At 40.8% G+C, this 15383-nt stretch overlaps 1 protein-coding gene across 1 annotated transcript in view; it reads left to right on the forward strand.

The window, feature by feature from the left end:
• MCTP1 (multiple C2 and transmembrane domain containing 1) overlaps window positions 1-15383 on the forward strand; it is a 337725-nt gene that overhangs the window by 15404 nt on the left and 306938 nt on the right. Inside the window, exon 2 of the mRNA XM_045285196.1 lies at window positions 1196-1338. Coding sequence (XP_045141131.1) covers window positions 1196-1338 — 143 coding nt within the window. The remainder of the gene's footprint in view (window positions 1-1195; window positions 1339-15383) is intronic.

Below are 15383 nucleotides of genomic sequence, written 5' to 3' on the forward strand. Positions count from 1 at the left end.
GCTTTACACAATTGATGTGTGTATGGATTGTGATAAGAGTTGTATGAGCCCCTAATAAAATGATGAACACAAAAAAAATGCATTTCTCTTGGTAAACCTCATTTTTGCCCTTAAAGACCTTCCATTGATTGACTGTGGCCCACCCACATTATGGAGAGTGATTTTGCTCTTTACTTGTGGTCTACTGATTTAAATGCTAATTACATGTAAATACCTTCATAGTAACATCTAGGCTAGTGTTAGATAAAACATCAGGGCACCATAGCCCAGCCAAGTTGACACATAAAATTAACCGCCACAAGGCTTCTTCTCTTTGACAGATAGATATCAAGGGGGGAAGAGGAGGTTTGAAAAATTCATGGAAAATTTCCATTATATTCTCATTCCAATTTTCCACCAACTTGTTGAAGCCCCCTCAGGTAACAGAAAATACACATGCATTAAGGTTGAATAGTATTGGTTAGAAATCTAATTCCACTTCTTGTTAACTGTGTGTCCATAGCAATTTATTTGATATTTCTGCATTTGCTATTCACCATAGGGTGTTGGCAAGGCCTGAAGAGACAATAGGATGCAACTTAACTAACAGGCATTGCATTCTTTCCCTGTAACATCTTGCTCTGAGGCCTCCACTCCTTCTGACTTTCTGAAACTGAAAACTCCCTAGCAAGGGAGACGGTAAGTTCAAGACCAAGGATGAAACCAAAGCCCAACTTGAGATTCACATTTCCCTAGAGCCCTTAGGCCAATAGAAAGGCTTAGCAGCATCTGTAAGTCTTTAAAAGGAGTTAAATCAGTCAAGAACGTTGATCATCCTTTTTATAGTTAACCAGATGAAACCAAGAGAAATGTCAGATTAATCTCTATGATTTATAATTTGAGTTAAATTTACATATGCAGCATTTTAAAAGGATGATAAAATATCAGGACAAAATTACAGTATTAAGATCAGAAGATGAAACCTGTCACAATATAAAATGTTGCCACTGCGGATATTAATTATCATAATAATTTAGGATCCCTTCCATGGTAATAGGGGAAATAGAGGCAACGCACTTAACCCTTCTATGTCCACATGATAAGATTCATTAATACTGTTCCTTTAAACATGTTTTGATAATTAACGTGAGCTGTTATTCTTTTGCATCCTCAAAAAAGAAGAATTAACGTGGATTGATCTGTATCTCTTTAACAGGGACAAGTGATCCATACGTGAAGTTTAAAATTGGAGGAAAAGAAGTTTTTAGAAGTAAAATAATACACAAGAACCTCAACCCTGTGTGGGAGGAGAAAGCTTACATTCTCGTTGACCATCTTAGGGAGCCACTGTACATAAAGGTGAGCCACGTATTTGTTATGTCAGGATATGGGGTCTGACATGGAAACCCCTCTTTAATGTTCTGGGTTTTGTTTTTAAATCAGTTCCTTTTATCTGAAGATCTGTTTGTGCATGTTTACCAGAGATATATTCTGTTAAACATCTCCAATGTCAGGAAGATGATCAAAATGCAATTGAGGATGACGTTAGTGGGAAGAGTATTCTTCAGGGCAGTTCCACTACCTGTCACGTAGAAAGATTATGATGCTGTTAACAGATCTCATGCACCTTGGCAACATACGGAAACAAGTTTCTTTAATTTCAGGCACAAAGGAGGGTTTACACAGATTTCCACTTTTTGGTTTAAGAATAAAAACAAGGGATCGACCATGCATGGAAAGGCAACATTCCTGTCTCTAAGAGCAATGATGGGTTCTATCAGAGGTTACTGTTGGACTGCTAGTCACAAGATCAGCAGTTCGAGCCCACCCCCCACTCCATAGGGAAAACGGTGAGGCTTTCTGCTCCCACAAAGACTTACAGCGTCCAAAATCCACAGGGGGCAGTTCTACTCTGTCCATGGGTCTCTATGAGTCAAAATTGACCCTAGGCTAGTGAGAATGAGAGTGGTTATGTTACCATTTTAGATAGGTAACATAAAAAATGAAAATTTAAGAACTGTTCATACTTTTTTCATGTGTGCTTTCACTTTAACGCATATCTTTAGCTAATTCTATACTTTCTGCTCCTATGTTCTGGTCCATAACCAAACCATATTTACTTTAAAAAAAAAACTTATTGTGAATTGGGGTCAAGGTTTACCGAGAAGGTCAGGTTTCCATTCAACAATTCATACACATTGTGTTTCATGCCATTGGTTGCGATTCCTGCAATGCAACATCCCTTTCCCACGTTCATGCTTTCATTTTTTCTCTTAAGGGAGTCAAAAGAAGTTCAAATAGTCCATTACGGCCTCTATTACCATCAGTTTTCCTTTCCTCTCCTGGACTCAATGTAAAGACTTTCCTATAGATCTCTATGTTTACTGACTTGAGAGATACTATTCCAAGACAGAACCATGTGGATTCCCAATCTATAAATGGGTACAAGTGAATTTCCAAAAATTATAGTAGACATGGGTAGAGTCCTTTATACTCAAGAGTAAGTATTAATTTACATATAAATTTAAATGCATGTTTCAAAATATATTTCTAAGGAAATACAGGTTGTGTATATAACACAATCCTGTTGCCTTTAGCTCTTGCAAGCCTCTGTTGTCTTTCCATGCTGTATTAGTCTAGGTACTTTAGAGAAACAAATCCACAGCAACTCGTGTATGAGAGTTTTATGTAAAGAAAGTGTGCATCACGAAAACATCCCAACCCAATGCTGCCCAAGCCCACAAGTCCAACATTAACACAACACCAGTTCACAAAGCCCTCTACCTCACAAAACAGAGGCAATGATGCTGACTGCAGGAGGAAAGCTGAGTCAGTGAATGAATAAGCATCTCAGCACTAGCAGGGGTCTCCACACTGCTGCTCCAGCACCCAGGGCTGCATCGGGATAGGTCCATGTGGCTTCTCCTTGGGGATGTCTTGTAGGAAGTCAATCTTGCAAGCTGAAACAGGGAACTGCTAAGGCAGCTGCACCTGGTGCAACCATCACAAAGCAAGAGACCCGAGAACTAGAAAGGCGAGGCTCACCACCCATTTATCCCTCTGCCTTTCAATTAGCCCCACATGTGATTATCGGCCAGGTTGGCACAATTAACTAACTCACATGCCACAATATGTTTTTGTCAATTTCTTTGCATTATCTTTGTTTCTAGGCTTTGTCAAATATTTAAGATCTACAGTGTTGCATTGCCCCAAGAATAAAGTTCAGCAGGGTTAAGAAAGAGTGGGGGTGGAAGCAGGAAGCACAGGAGGAAATGGGATCAGTGAGGTTCCATTGAGGGAGCTACAATGAATTAGATGGGGAAACTGTGTATGAATTGTTAAGTGCAAAATGGATAGTCTACTCTGTAAATGTTTACATAGTTCACAATCAATGAAACATTTTCTTTCAGAAAAAAAATGCTTGTATTTGAGAGAGCCCCAAAGTTCATTGCCACGGAGTCAATTCTGACTCGCAGTGACTCTATGTGACAAGTAGATCTGTTCCTATGGGCTTCTGAAACTGCACCTCCGTACAGGAGTAGGTACCCTCTTCTTTCTCCCATAGGGTGGCAGGTGGTTTTGAACTGCTGACCCTGTGATGAGCAACACAACTCATCGAGGCAGTGACAGTCTTGGACAAAAGCCTTAGTTAAGGACAAACGAACAAAAACCCCAGGAGAGGAGAGAGGATCAAAATGCTTTTATTCAGAAGATGATAAACAGTGAATTATAAAGGATTTGATTCCTTTTTTCCATTTCTACAAGAGGGAGAACTTGTTACATTAAATATTCATTCTACTCACCTCTCAGCTACGAGTACAAGCAAATAAGGATAATTCCTTATATTTGTTCATTTTTTTATACTTTTAAACTGCTTTCACATATTTTACTTGATTTTCCACTTTCAGTGACGTACACAGGCTGACTTTAAGGACTGTCTCTCTTGTAAGTTTTACGTTTTCCAGGTCCTTCTTATGCATGTTTCACCGGGCGTTGGGTGTGCCAAACCAGCTCCGTTCCTAAAGGAGATACACTGGTGGGAAAGATAGCTTATGTTACTAGAATTTCATGAAAATTGCTTCATTTTTTATTGTCACTGTATCGCCCTGTGTGACTGACGTACTTGATTTTGATATGATCCCATACTCCGTGAGAGGAAATTAATCATCTTTCCTGAAAGATTGGTTAGAACTAACTGATTCTATTGTGGCAGGTAATATCAAAATGCATCTGACTAGATAGTCAGAAAATATTAAATGGACAAACTTCTTGACTATAGTTAAAGAGTTCATGTGTGCCCTTATCGTGTGATTTCTATCATGTAAACATTGCCAAGGGAAAACAAAATTCAGTGCTTAGCCTAGGCAATAAAATCGCATTAGAGTTACATTACTGTACAATTTTCAGTAAAAGTAGATTTTCAGTGAAAATATTTCTTTTTCCTATTTTGTTCATTTTAAAATATGATTTACAAAATAAATCAGAATATGCTTTCCAATCAGTTGGGATTATTCTAGCCTTTTAATTTTAATGGGTAAGCATATTCCTTCAGCTCCAAAGAACATCATAATGGGCATGAGGAAAGCTGGGTTTGAGCGATGGGCTGTGGAAATATGTATCATAAAGTAGAAGAAGTCAGTCGAGAGTTAAACAAGCAGCACACCAACTCCTCACCTCAACATGGTTACGTTCCAAAGAGCAGGCCAATGTACAAAAGCAAGGTTATCAGAGTTAGTTACGGAAGTGTCGGGGGCACAGTAGAGGGAGCTGATGATACCCCCCTCCATAGCTCTCTGCATTGTTCACTGCCTGTTAGGTGCCCCTGGCAAATCTTGGGCTGGGGGTGGGAATGGTGTGGCAGACCCTCTTGTGGTTGGGTGATGCCTGCTCTCCACTGCCCGTCTGCCCTGGGGGAGAACACTCCTTGTCCTCTATAGGCTGCTTCCCAGCTCCCTTGCTGAGTGGGACCTCACCTGTTCTCTATCTACCACCTGCAAAGATGTGGACCCTGTTACCCTTCATCTGCCCAGCCCCGAAGCTCCGTTAAGCCCTCCCCTCCCTTTTTGCTCCCCCACCGCAAACTGCTCTGATACCATCAGGACTTTGCCTGAACTTCTTCAACCCACCTGCCGCTTTGCTTCATCCACGTCACCCCATACCCTCCTAAGCCTAAATGAGAACAGGTACAGTGTCGCCAGCCAGCTACTGTCCCTCATGTGGCCCAGTTGCCTTTGGGCCTTCTGATGTATTGTTCAGGAGGGTCCACAGAGGGTGGTCTGGAGGCTGCTGAAAACCCATCTGGGATCCAGACTACTGGAGGTCCCACTTGAGAATATTGTCAAAACTGTTGTAAAGGAGAACTGTTGGACAACATGGACACGGATTAAGTGCACTTTAGTTTATACCAAGCCTGGGATCGTGCTGCATAGCCTACATGATAGTCTAGGGTTGTTATTGTTGTTAGGTGGCACGGGGTTGGTTCCTACTCAGCGCCCCTATGTACAATACAACTAAACACCACCCGGCTCTGTGCCACCTTCACAACTGTTCTCGGGTCCGAGCCCTTGTGGCAATCCCACTTATTGAGAGGGTTCCTCTTTCCACTGCCTGTCTACTTTACAAAGCATGCTGTCCTTTTCCAGGGGATGCTCTCTTCTGATAACACGTCCAAACTACAAGAGACAAAATCTTGCATTGTTGCATCTCAGGAGCATTCTGGCTATACTTTGTCCAAGCCAGATTGGCTTGTATTGTAGCAGTCCATGGCAGGGCCAATGACCTTCACTAGCATCATATTTCAAATACATCAATTCTTCTTCAGACTGCCTTTTAATGTCAACTTTCACATGCATATGAAGTCTGTGAAAATACCGCAGTTCGAGTCTGGCACAGCTTGGTCCTCAAAGTAGCATCCTTGCTTTTCAACACTTTATGGAGGTCTTGTGCAGCAGACTTGCCAAAGTCAATGTGTCTTTTGATCTCTTGACTGTTGCTTCCATGAGTATTGATGGTGGATCCAAGTGAGACAAACTCCTTGACAACTTTTCTCTATGTATCATGTTACTTTTTTTGTCCAGTTGTGAGGATTTGTGTCTTCTCTACCGTGAGTTATATTCATACTGAAGGCTGGAATTCTTGATCAGTAAGTGCTTCAAGTTCTCCTCACTTTCAGCAAGCAAGGTTGTGTTCTGCATATCACAGGTTGTTCAGAAGCCTTCCTCCACTTCCGATGCCGCATTCTTCTTTGTATAATCCAGCTTCTCTGATGAGTTTCACCACACGCCGATGAACACGTGTGGTGAGAGGACACAATCCTGATGCACACCTTTCCTGATTAAACCATGCAGTGCTCCCAAGCCACCGTATTTTCAACTGCCTCATATGCATGTGGAAATTGGACATGATGCATTTGAATTGTGGTGCTGGTGAAGAATACAGAAAGTACCATGGACTGCTAAGACATAAACAGATTTGTCTTGGAAGAAGTGCTGCCAGAGTGCACCTTAGAGTCAAGGATGGCAATAGTTCATCTTGCATACTTTGGACATGTTGTCAGGAGAGACTCCTCCCTGGAGGAGGACATCATGTGTTTGGTAAAGCAGAGGGGCAGCGAAAAAGATGAAGGTCCTGAAAGAGATGGATTGGCACAGTGGCTGCAACAATGGGTTCAAGCCAGGGAACAAATGTGAGGATGGTTCAGGACGGAGCAGTGTTTCCTTCTGTTGTGTATCCCTGGGGTTCGGAACGGATTCAATGGCACCTAGCAACCACAGCAGTGTCCCCGTGTTCTATTCATACAGCTCCCTCTTGAACTGGGTACAGCGTCTGCAGGGCACAGGGAAGTGTTCTGAAATTCCCTTACTTCTCAAGGCTATTTGTAATTTGTTAAACCACGCGGTCCAATGCCTTTTCATAGGCAATAAAACACAATTCAACATCTTATCTGAATCCTCTGCTTTGAGCCAAGATCTACCTGACATCACCCATGATCTCCCTGGTCACACATCCTCTTCTGAATTTGACCTGCATCTCTGGCAGCTCCCTCGTCCTTGTCAGTGCTCTGCTGCAACCTTTGTTGGATGATCTTCCAAACGTTTTACTTGCATGTGATATTGTTCTATAATTTGAACATTCTGTTGAGTCACTTTTCTTTGGAATGGGTAGAAATATGAATCTCTTCCAGTCAGTTGGCCAGGTAGCTGTCTTCCAAATTTACTGGTATAGACAAGCGTGTGCTTCCAGTGCTTCATCAGCTTGTTGAAACATGTCCCTTGGTAGTCCATTAATTCACATTTCCCTTGGTATCCCATCAACTCGTAGAGCCTAATGCTTTCAGCGCCACTTGAACTTCTTTCTTCAGTATTATGCTTCTTGCTCATATGCTATCTTGAAATGGTGGAATATCAATCAGTTCTTTTTGGTACAGTAACTCTGTGTATTCTTTCTCTCTCATTTGCATGCTTCCTGCATTGTCCAATATGCTTCCCATAGAATCTTTTAATATTGAAACTCAAGATTTGATGTATTTTTTTAGCTCTTTCAGTTTAGTATAAGTTGAGTGTGCTCTTCCTTTTTGGTTCTCTAACTCTAGGACTTTGCACACTTAATTATGAGATTTCACTTTATCTTCTTCTTGAACTGCCCTTTGAAATTTTCTGATCAGCTCTTTGGCTTCATACTTTCCTCCATTTGTCTTAACTGCTCTGTGAGTGAGAGCCAGTTCCATGTCTCTTCTGATGTCTCTTCTGACATCCACTTTGATCTTTTCTTTCTGTCCTGTCTTTTATAAGATCTTTTTGCTTACCCCATGTATGATGTTCTTGATGTCATCCCATAGTTCATCAGATCTTCTGTCATTAAATACATCAAATCTGTTTTTGAGATGCTCATAAAATTCAGGTGGGATATATTCAAGGTTGAATTTTGGCTCTAATGGACCTGTTTTTTAAAATTTTATTTAGCTTCAACCTGAACTTACATATGAACAATTGGTGGCCTGCTCCACAGTTGGCCCCTGGTCTGGTTTTAGCTGATAATATTGAGCTTCTCCAGCATCTCTCCCTACAAATTCAATCAACTTGATTTTTGTGTATTCAATCTGGAGAAGACAACGCATATAGTGACCATTTGTGTTATTGTAAAAAAAATATTTGCAGTGAGGAAGTTGTTGGTCTGACAAAATTCTATCATTCAATCGCTAGCTTGGTTTCTATTGCCAAGATCATGTTTTCTACTATCATTCCTTCCTTCTTGTTTCCACCTTTACATTCCAATCACCAATACTTATCAATGCATCTTGATTGCATATTTGATCAATTTAAGATGGAAGACATTGGTCTCGTTCTTCAGTTTCTTCATCACTAGCTTTGGTGACTGGTGTGTAAACTTGAATAATAGTTGTATTGGTTGAACTTGCTTTGTATGCTGATAGATACCCTATCCCAGACTGTACTGTGCTTTGAAGGTACGTGATAGGTCCTTTTTGAAGATGAAGCGGCACCATTCCTTCTGAAGCTTTCATTCTTGGCATAGCAGACCATATGATTTGCTCATTCCCATGGGCCCTACCTGTCCATTTCAACTCACAGCTAGAATATCGATTTTTTGGTCTTCCTCTTAATTCTTCATGACTTTCAGTTTTCCTAGATTCATCCTTCTCATGTTCCAAGGTCCAGTTATTAATTGATATTTGCAGCTGTTTCTTCTCATTTTCAGTGAATCCCCATCACCGAGTTAATTTCCTGAGGGATTTACTCTCACAGGCTTGCCTCCCGTGAGTTGTTATGATTGACTTCACTATAAGAAGACAGCGCTTACTCAGTTATATCTTGAGTGTGATATTCTAGTACATCTTTAATAACAAGACAAACTTTCTACACCAGTTATCTTGAATGCAAACTCTCTATTATCATTTAACTGACAGTATTAATCAAGGTACAAAATACACACCTGGAATCACAGTGGGAAAGATTAAAAAATAACATAAAAGAAAAAATTTACATAAACTCTTGATAGTTTGGCCTAATAAATATTAAATTTAAACTGTTCTTATAAAAAGCATACAGTTTTTTTTATATACAAGGAAAAGTATTTGGTTTATGGCAATGCTACTATTTCTAAGATTCTAAGATTCTTAGCAGCCTCGCTCATGTCTTAAGTACCTAATACTTAAGAGTTAACAGGCGAGGTAAATGGCTCACACACTCAGCTGCCAAGTGCAAGAGTGGAGGTGTAAGTTTACCCTGAGGCACCAGGAAGGAGAGGCCTGGAAATACACATCCACGAATTGTGTCGTTGCAAAGCCTATGGAACACAGCTCGACTCTGACGCTCCCAATGCGATGGCCTTGAGTGGGAATTGGCTGGACGGTAGCTGGTAGAGGTATCCAAGATGAAATGTTAATGCGATGGCCTTGAGTGGGAATTGGCTGGACGGTAGCTGGTAGAGGTATCCAAGATGAAATGTTACAGTTGGAAGATTCCTTTGGCCGAGTCGCAGTTAAGGATCAAGTTGCTCTGTTTGCAAAATTTTCTCTTGACAGGTTTTAAGTACTCAGAAAGATTGTTAAGGACCAGGAATTCTTAACTCTGGCTGGACATCAGAATCATTCATACATTTTAAAGAATATTGATGTCCAAATCTCACCCTCAGAGATTCTGAATCAAGACCTCTAAGGTAGAGGGTTTACTTGTACAACATCAGTAGATTATTCAAATGATTGGCTTGGCAAAGTGTTATTTTTGTAGACCTATACATGGAAACAACAGATGATTGTTTTGGAAATACATGTATATTAGGCCAGATTGTCTGAAGCAGAAGTTCTCAACCTTCCTAGTGCTGCGACCCTTTAATACAGTTCCAGCCCCAACCATAACATTATTTTTGTTGCTACTTCATAACTGTAATTTTGCTACTGTTATGAATCATAATGTAAATATCTGATATGCAGGATGTATTTTCATTGTTACAAATTGAACATAATTAAAAGATAGTGATTAATCACAAAAACAATATGTAATTACATATTGTGAAATATTTCTTTCTATTGATAAAAACATGAAATTTTGTCTAGAAGCATGGTGTAGCATGGGTAACAGTCTTCACGCCGGGTACTCATATGTGGGCATATCTGTATGTGGGCAGACCCGCCTGGAGACGGATAGAAGAGCGGTGTCTCTGTTCCTAAGACCACTGGAAATATGTGTTTTCCGATGGTCTTGGGCAACCCCTGTGAAAGGATAATTCGACCCCCAAAGGGGTAGGGAAGCACAGATTGAGAACCGCTGGTCTAAAGAAACAAAGCCAGTAACACTCATCTATGTACAATGAAGAACTTTATACCAAGAAGCACCTTTACATCAAGAAGGTGCCCCAGGCCTTTCTGACTCAATTCCTTAAGCCCAAAGCTAGCCAACGCCCTCTTCAGACCCACGCAGCTGACACTGAAAGTGCAATGGGAAGCAGGGCTGTCACAGGCTGGTGAGTGCACAGTCACATGGATCCGGGGTCAGTGGAAACATGGAAGGGCACTAACGGCTGTCAAGGTTGGGCAGCGCACATGAGGCTAACCCTAGAGGCAAACACTGAGTTCCAGTGATGCCCCAGCAGGGAGGAAGGTGAAGTGGCATAAAAAGAGGCAGTTCCTAGAGTCCCTCAGCATCATTCAAAAGGCCACATCTGCTATTGCTTGGTTGACAGGTTTGACTTCCCCACTACCCAAGAGTGTCTGTCTGGTTGACATAAAATCATCCAACTCCTACAACATGTATATCCATGAACTACTAGAACACTAACACAATTATTCCAAAGTAAGGTGAGTTTGCTGTACTACTTGTTATTGTCTTGTGTAGTACAAAAACACTTCCAAAATCCTTTGATCAAAATTTTCAACTATTTTAGAGCCCCCAAAGGAATAACAAAACAAAATAAACGAGAAAGCATGACTACGCTTGCTTTGGGGTTGTGGTCAAACATGTGAGATTATCGAGTCTTGGAAAAGTACAATCAGCTGTCACATCTTCATCATTTTTCAACTACTGGCTTTGTGATTAACAGCCCAACTGGTAACCTGCTATGCCACCAGGAGTCCTTCATCAGAACAAGACCCAAACCAAACTGCCTGCCATCAAGTAGATGCTGAAGAGCTCTAGTGGCACAGGGTGTCCCGTTGAGTTGTGGACTACAAGGTCAGCAGTTCAAAAGCACTGGTCACTGCCTGGGAGAAAGAAGAGGTTGTCTACTCCCGTAAGGACTTACAGTCTCAGAAACCCACAGGGCGGTCCTAGTCTGTCTTATCGGGCTGCTATGAGTCAACCACAACAATAGCTACCATGTACTGGGCAGGGCATTGCGTGTCAGGCTCACATTTAATTTCATAATATATCTATGCTGATAGCGATTCTCATTTTACAGGTTGTAAATAGATGTAGGGAGATCAAGGGATTTTGCTTAAGTCCAACCAATAATTAGGCAATATAGTTGCTTCTTCTTCTTCTTCTTTTTTTTTTTTTGTAAAATAGGGCCAGTTTGGGGCTATTTGTTTATTGCTTGCTTGTTTGTTTTACAGTTTAATTATTCTTACAGTTTATCCTTTAATGTTTAATAGTCATTTTGAAGCTGTTTTGCTATGAAAATGAGTCATGGGCATATGAGAGGATTTCAAAAAGTTCATGGGAAAAAATCCCTTCCCTTTTAATTCCACTTTTCTACAAAAGTTCTTATGTGCTCAGGAGCATCTAACACCATGGATCATAGTATATGATCTCATGGAATTGGCTAGTCTTTTAAAGAAGTTTTCATATTGTTAAAAATATCATTAATAAATTATCCTTTAAATGTTTTCAAAGCATTTTTAAATTGAACACAGTATTAAATAATTTTCAGGAAATGGAAAAAATGAAACTTTATAATACGTTATCATTAATGCAATCACAGGCATTACTGTACAGTGAATTTAATGGAAAGTCCAAGGAAACAATTTCATGTTATTAAATGAGGGCCAATTAGATATTCACAGTCATAACTTAGGGTACAATTAGGCACAGTTAACAACAATAGAGAAGGGCAAACGTGGAAAGGCTGTGGCTTATCGCTATAGCCACTGTCCACTTCCCTGATTCACAGACTGAGAAACATCCCCTGGAGAAGCAGTGTAGGATCAACAGGATTTAGCAAGGCCAGTTCTCAAGCAGTTGTAGTGGTCAGTCAACATAACATGCTCTCTTTATAAAGAAACAGAGCATGTCTAGCGATGCAGAGAATAGATCATAAAGTTCAAGGATTAAAGACTGAGGACAAACTGGCTCTATGTTTTGGCCAAGAATGAATAGGTTATATGAGCTGACTTACGTCTCAATATCTCTTTCTTGGAGTGGTGGGATATGGAAGTTCCCACTTGCGTTCTACACGAGTCGTGCTACCGGGGAGCTCCTCGCAGCCGGCGTGGATCACGAGGAAAGCTAGCATTAACCCTCAAAAGGCCGTGATAAAAACTGCAAAGAAATGAAACTCAGACTATAACATTTTAAAAGTTAAAGTATATCTGTCATTAGCCCTCAGATGTCTTATTTACATATACTTCATCTCTAGGAGATTTTCACCCCGCCTCCAACAGTTTCATTGACATAGAATTCACCTAGCATACAATAAAAGAGTTCAACACATCAAGAAGAGCTGTATAATCATCACCACAATCAGTTTCAGAACATTTTCTTCATTATTATATTCATCATTATTCACTCTCCATTTCCCCAACCTCCCCTGCCATACACCCCCAGGAACCATTAATCTAGTTACTGTCCTTATAGATTTACCTGCATTTTATTTACAGAAAAACATGAAAACAAACTAACAAGAATAAGAAAAAAATGTTTTAGATCATTTTATTAGGGGGCTCATACAACTCTTATCACAATCCATACATACATCAATTGTGTAAAGCACATTTGTACATTCATTGCCCTCATCATTCTCAAAACATTTGCTCTCCACTTAAACCCCCCGGCATCAAGTCCTCATTTTCCCCTCCCTCCCCACCTCCCCTCCCTCATGAGCCCTTGATAATTTATAAATCATTATTTTGTCATATCTTGCCCTGTCCGATGTCTCTCTTCACCCACTTTTCTGTCGTCCGTCCCCAGGGAGGAGGTCACATGTAGATCCTTGTAATCAGTTCCCCCTTTCCAACCCACTCTCCCTCTACCCTCCCGGTATCGCCACTCTCACCACTGGTCCAGAAGGGATCATCTGCCCTGGATTCCCTGTGTTTCCAGTTCCTATCCGTACCAGAGTACATCCTCTGGTCTAGCCAGACTTGCAAGAAACATTTTTTAAAGTTGTGTAAGGCTGTGTCTGACGGTGGGAGTCCAAACCCCTTTGCAGGGTCCACACATGGCTTCAGCCGCTGGTGAATCCTCTCCATTCATAGCTGAGGGCTGTGAATAGCCCTGTCATCAGAGAGAGAGTATTGAAAAGTCTATTATCGCAGACATAGTTAGGTCAGATTGCAATCATTTGATCTTTTTAGATCCACTTTAGAGCTGTTTCAGTTTTTAAAAAGTGAAGAGGAAACCCGTGGATTGAGCCCCTGGGGAATCCCCTCTGACCATGGACCAAGGATGTGAATGGCCTTGCTAACATGCAGAAGCCATTGGAAAGTGGATTGTTGCAGGTGCAGTGAGATGAAAATTTAGCACCCTTTCATTTGATCTTCCTTAAAATCCATTTACATTTTTTCTAGTTTTTAATATTTTCCAAGTGATCTTCCTGATGTTTGGGGCTTCCCCTTCAATATGCTCCCGAAAACACATGTGCATCTTCAGCTCAGATCATCAACCCATCTTGCCTCCTTACTTCCTCAAAAACCGCTTTCTAATTTTCATCCTTAATATTTTATGTAAAATATTAATTTTCATAAATCCATATATTTTTCCTTATTACTTAACCTAATGTGTTCTTCTGGATTCTCCAGAGAAGCAAGCCAGTGATGCTTATCTGTATATAGAAAGAAATTTATATCCAGGAATTGCTCACACACTTGTAGAACTGGGTAAATCCGGTCAAGTTCAAGCCTATGGATCAGAGATAAGTGGGAGGCTTCTCTTGCCGCTATTAGTTTTGGGGCCTGATGAACAGGAAGTAGGAAAATGAAGCAAGAAGATCACAGGCTGTGGATTCAGTGCTGAATGAATCCAAGGTTGGCCAAATGCATCCAAGGCTCGACCTTTGTCTGCTAATGGGTCCTGGAATTGGTAGGCACTCTCACAGGAGGTTCAGGACGCATAGCCAGCACTGTACACTGTTGATCTGTATTAATATTAGACCACACTGAATGAAACCTGTCTCAATTGTATCAAGATTGTTCCAGATCCTTTCTACTACTGCTTGCATCCTTCACAGAAGATCCCATCATGGGGTTGAGCATATTATGTTAGATCATATCTTGGGCAAATCCTGTCCCACCCAAGTTGACTTAAAATTTAACTATCACACCTAATATATGTATTTGTCTATTGTCTGTGTCCCCCACTGTATGTGAACTCCAAGAAAGCAAATCCATTGTCTGTTTTTTGATTGCTCTACTCCATGGTACTTAGGCCAGTACCTATCACAAAATAGGTGCCCAGCAACTACTTGTCGAGTTAATTAATGATTTAAACTTCCATAGCAAAACTCTTAACATCATAATTACCTGTGATTATTTCAGTCATTTGAGCTAACACATTTCTATTCATATCGAAGCCAATGTGAGTTACCCAATGCAGCTTTTCTTGACAGATAATTGAATCAGGATGCTAAATGAGTCAGTCAACTGACTTGCATAAAATCTTAACTCTTTCTAATGCACTTGAGAATGAGTAAGGGTGTGCCTGAGTTCCAAGCATCTTGTAAATGTTCTACTTAGCACTTCCCATTAGCAAGCCTTCACAAAAGCAAAGGTCTCATTGAAATCCACAGTATTCTGCCCGGAGTGGGCACGTATGAAAATGGTACATGGGCCATGACTGACCTCCTCTCACTTCACAAGGAGAATCACAATCAATAACCCAAGACTCATTCCTTTGAGGCAGTGGTCAACATGCCTCCCCTTTCCAGCCTTTTATGGGTTCTGATATGACCCTACAAAACTGACAGATCATACTCACAGGTATGGGATTTCTGATGAGACCAAAAGGCTATAAATCAGGATCCAGAACAACTCAGGATACAGTTTTGCTCAGGGCAGCATCTTCTCAGTCATACCAACAAACATGCTTAAGTCTCACAGGCTTTTTGGCCTGACTCCAGCCCTGTCCTGCAAGTGTTGTGAAGCACTTGTAACTCTACCAACAAGTACCTAGGGTCACCCTAATCTACTAAGAAGCCTCCTGCCTGCAGGCATTCAGCTTTCTCACTCCTTGGACCAG

Source organism: Echinops telfairi, unplaced genomic scaffold, assembly GCF_000313985.2.
Source record: "Echinops telfairi isolate 266 unplaced genomic scaffold, ASM31398v2 ScPeMD7_7469;HRSCAF=8507_1, whole genome shotgun sequence".
Lineage (NCBI taxonomy): Eukaryota > Metazoa > Chordata > Mammalia > Afrosoricida > Tenrecidae > Echinops > Echinops telfairi.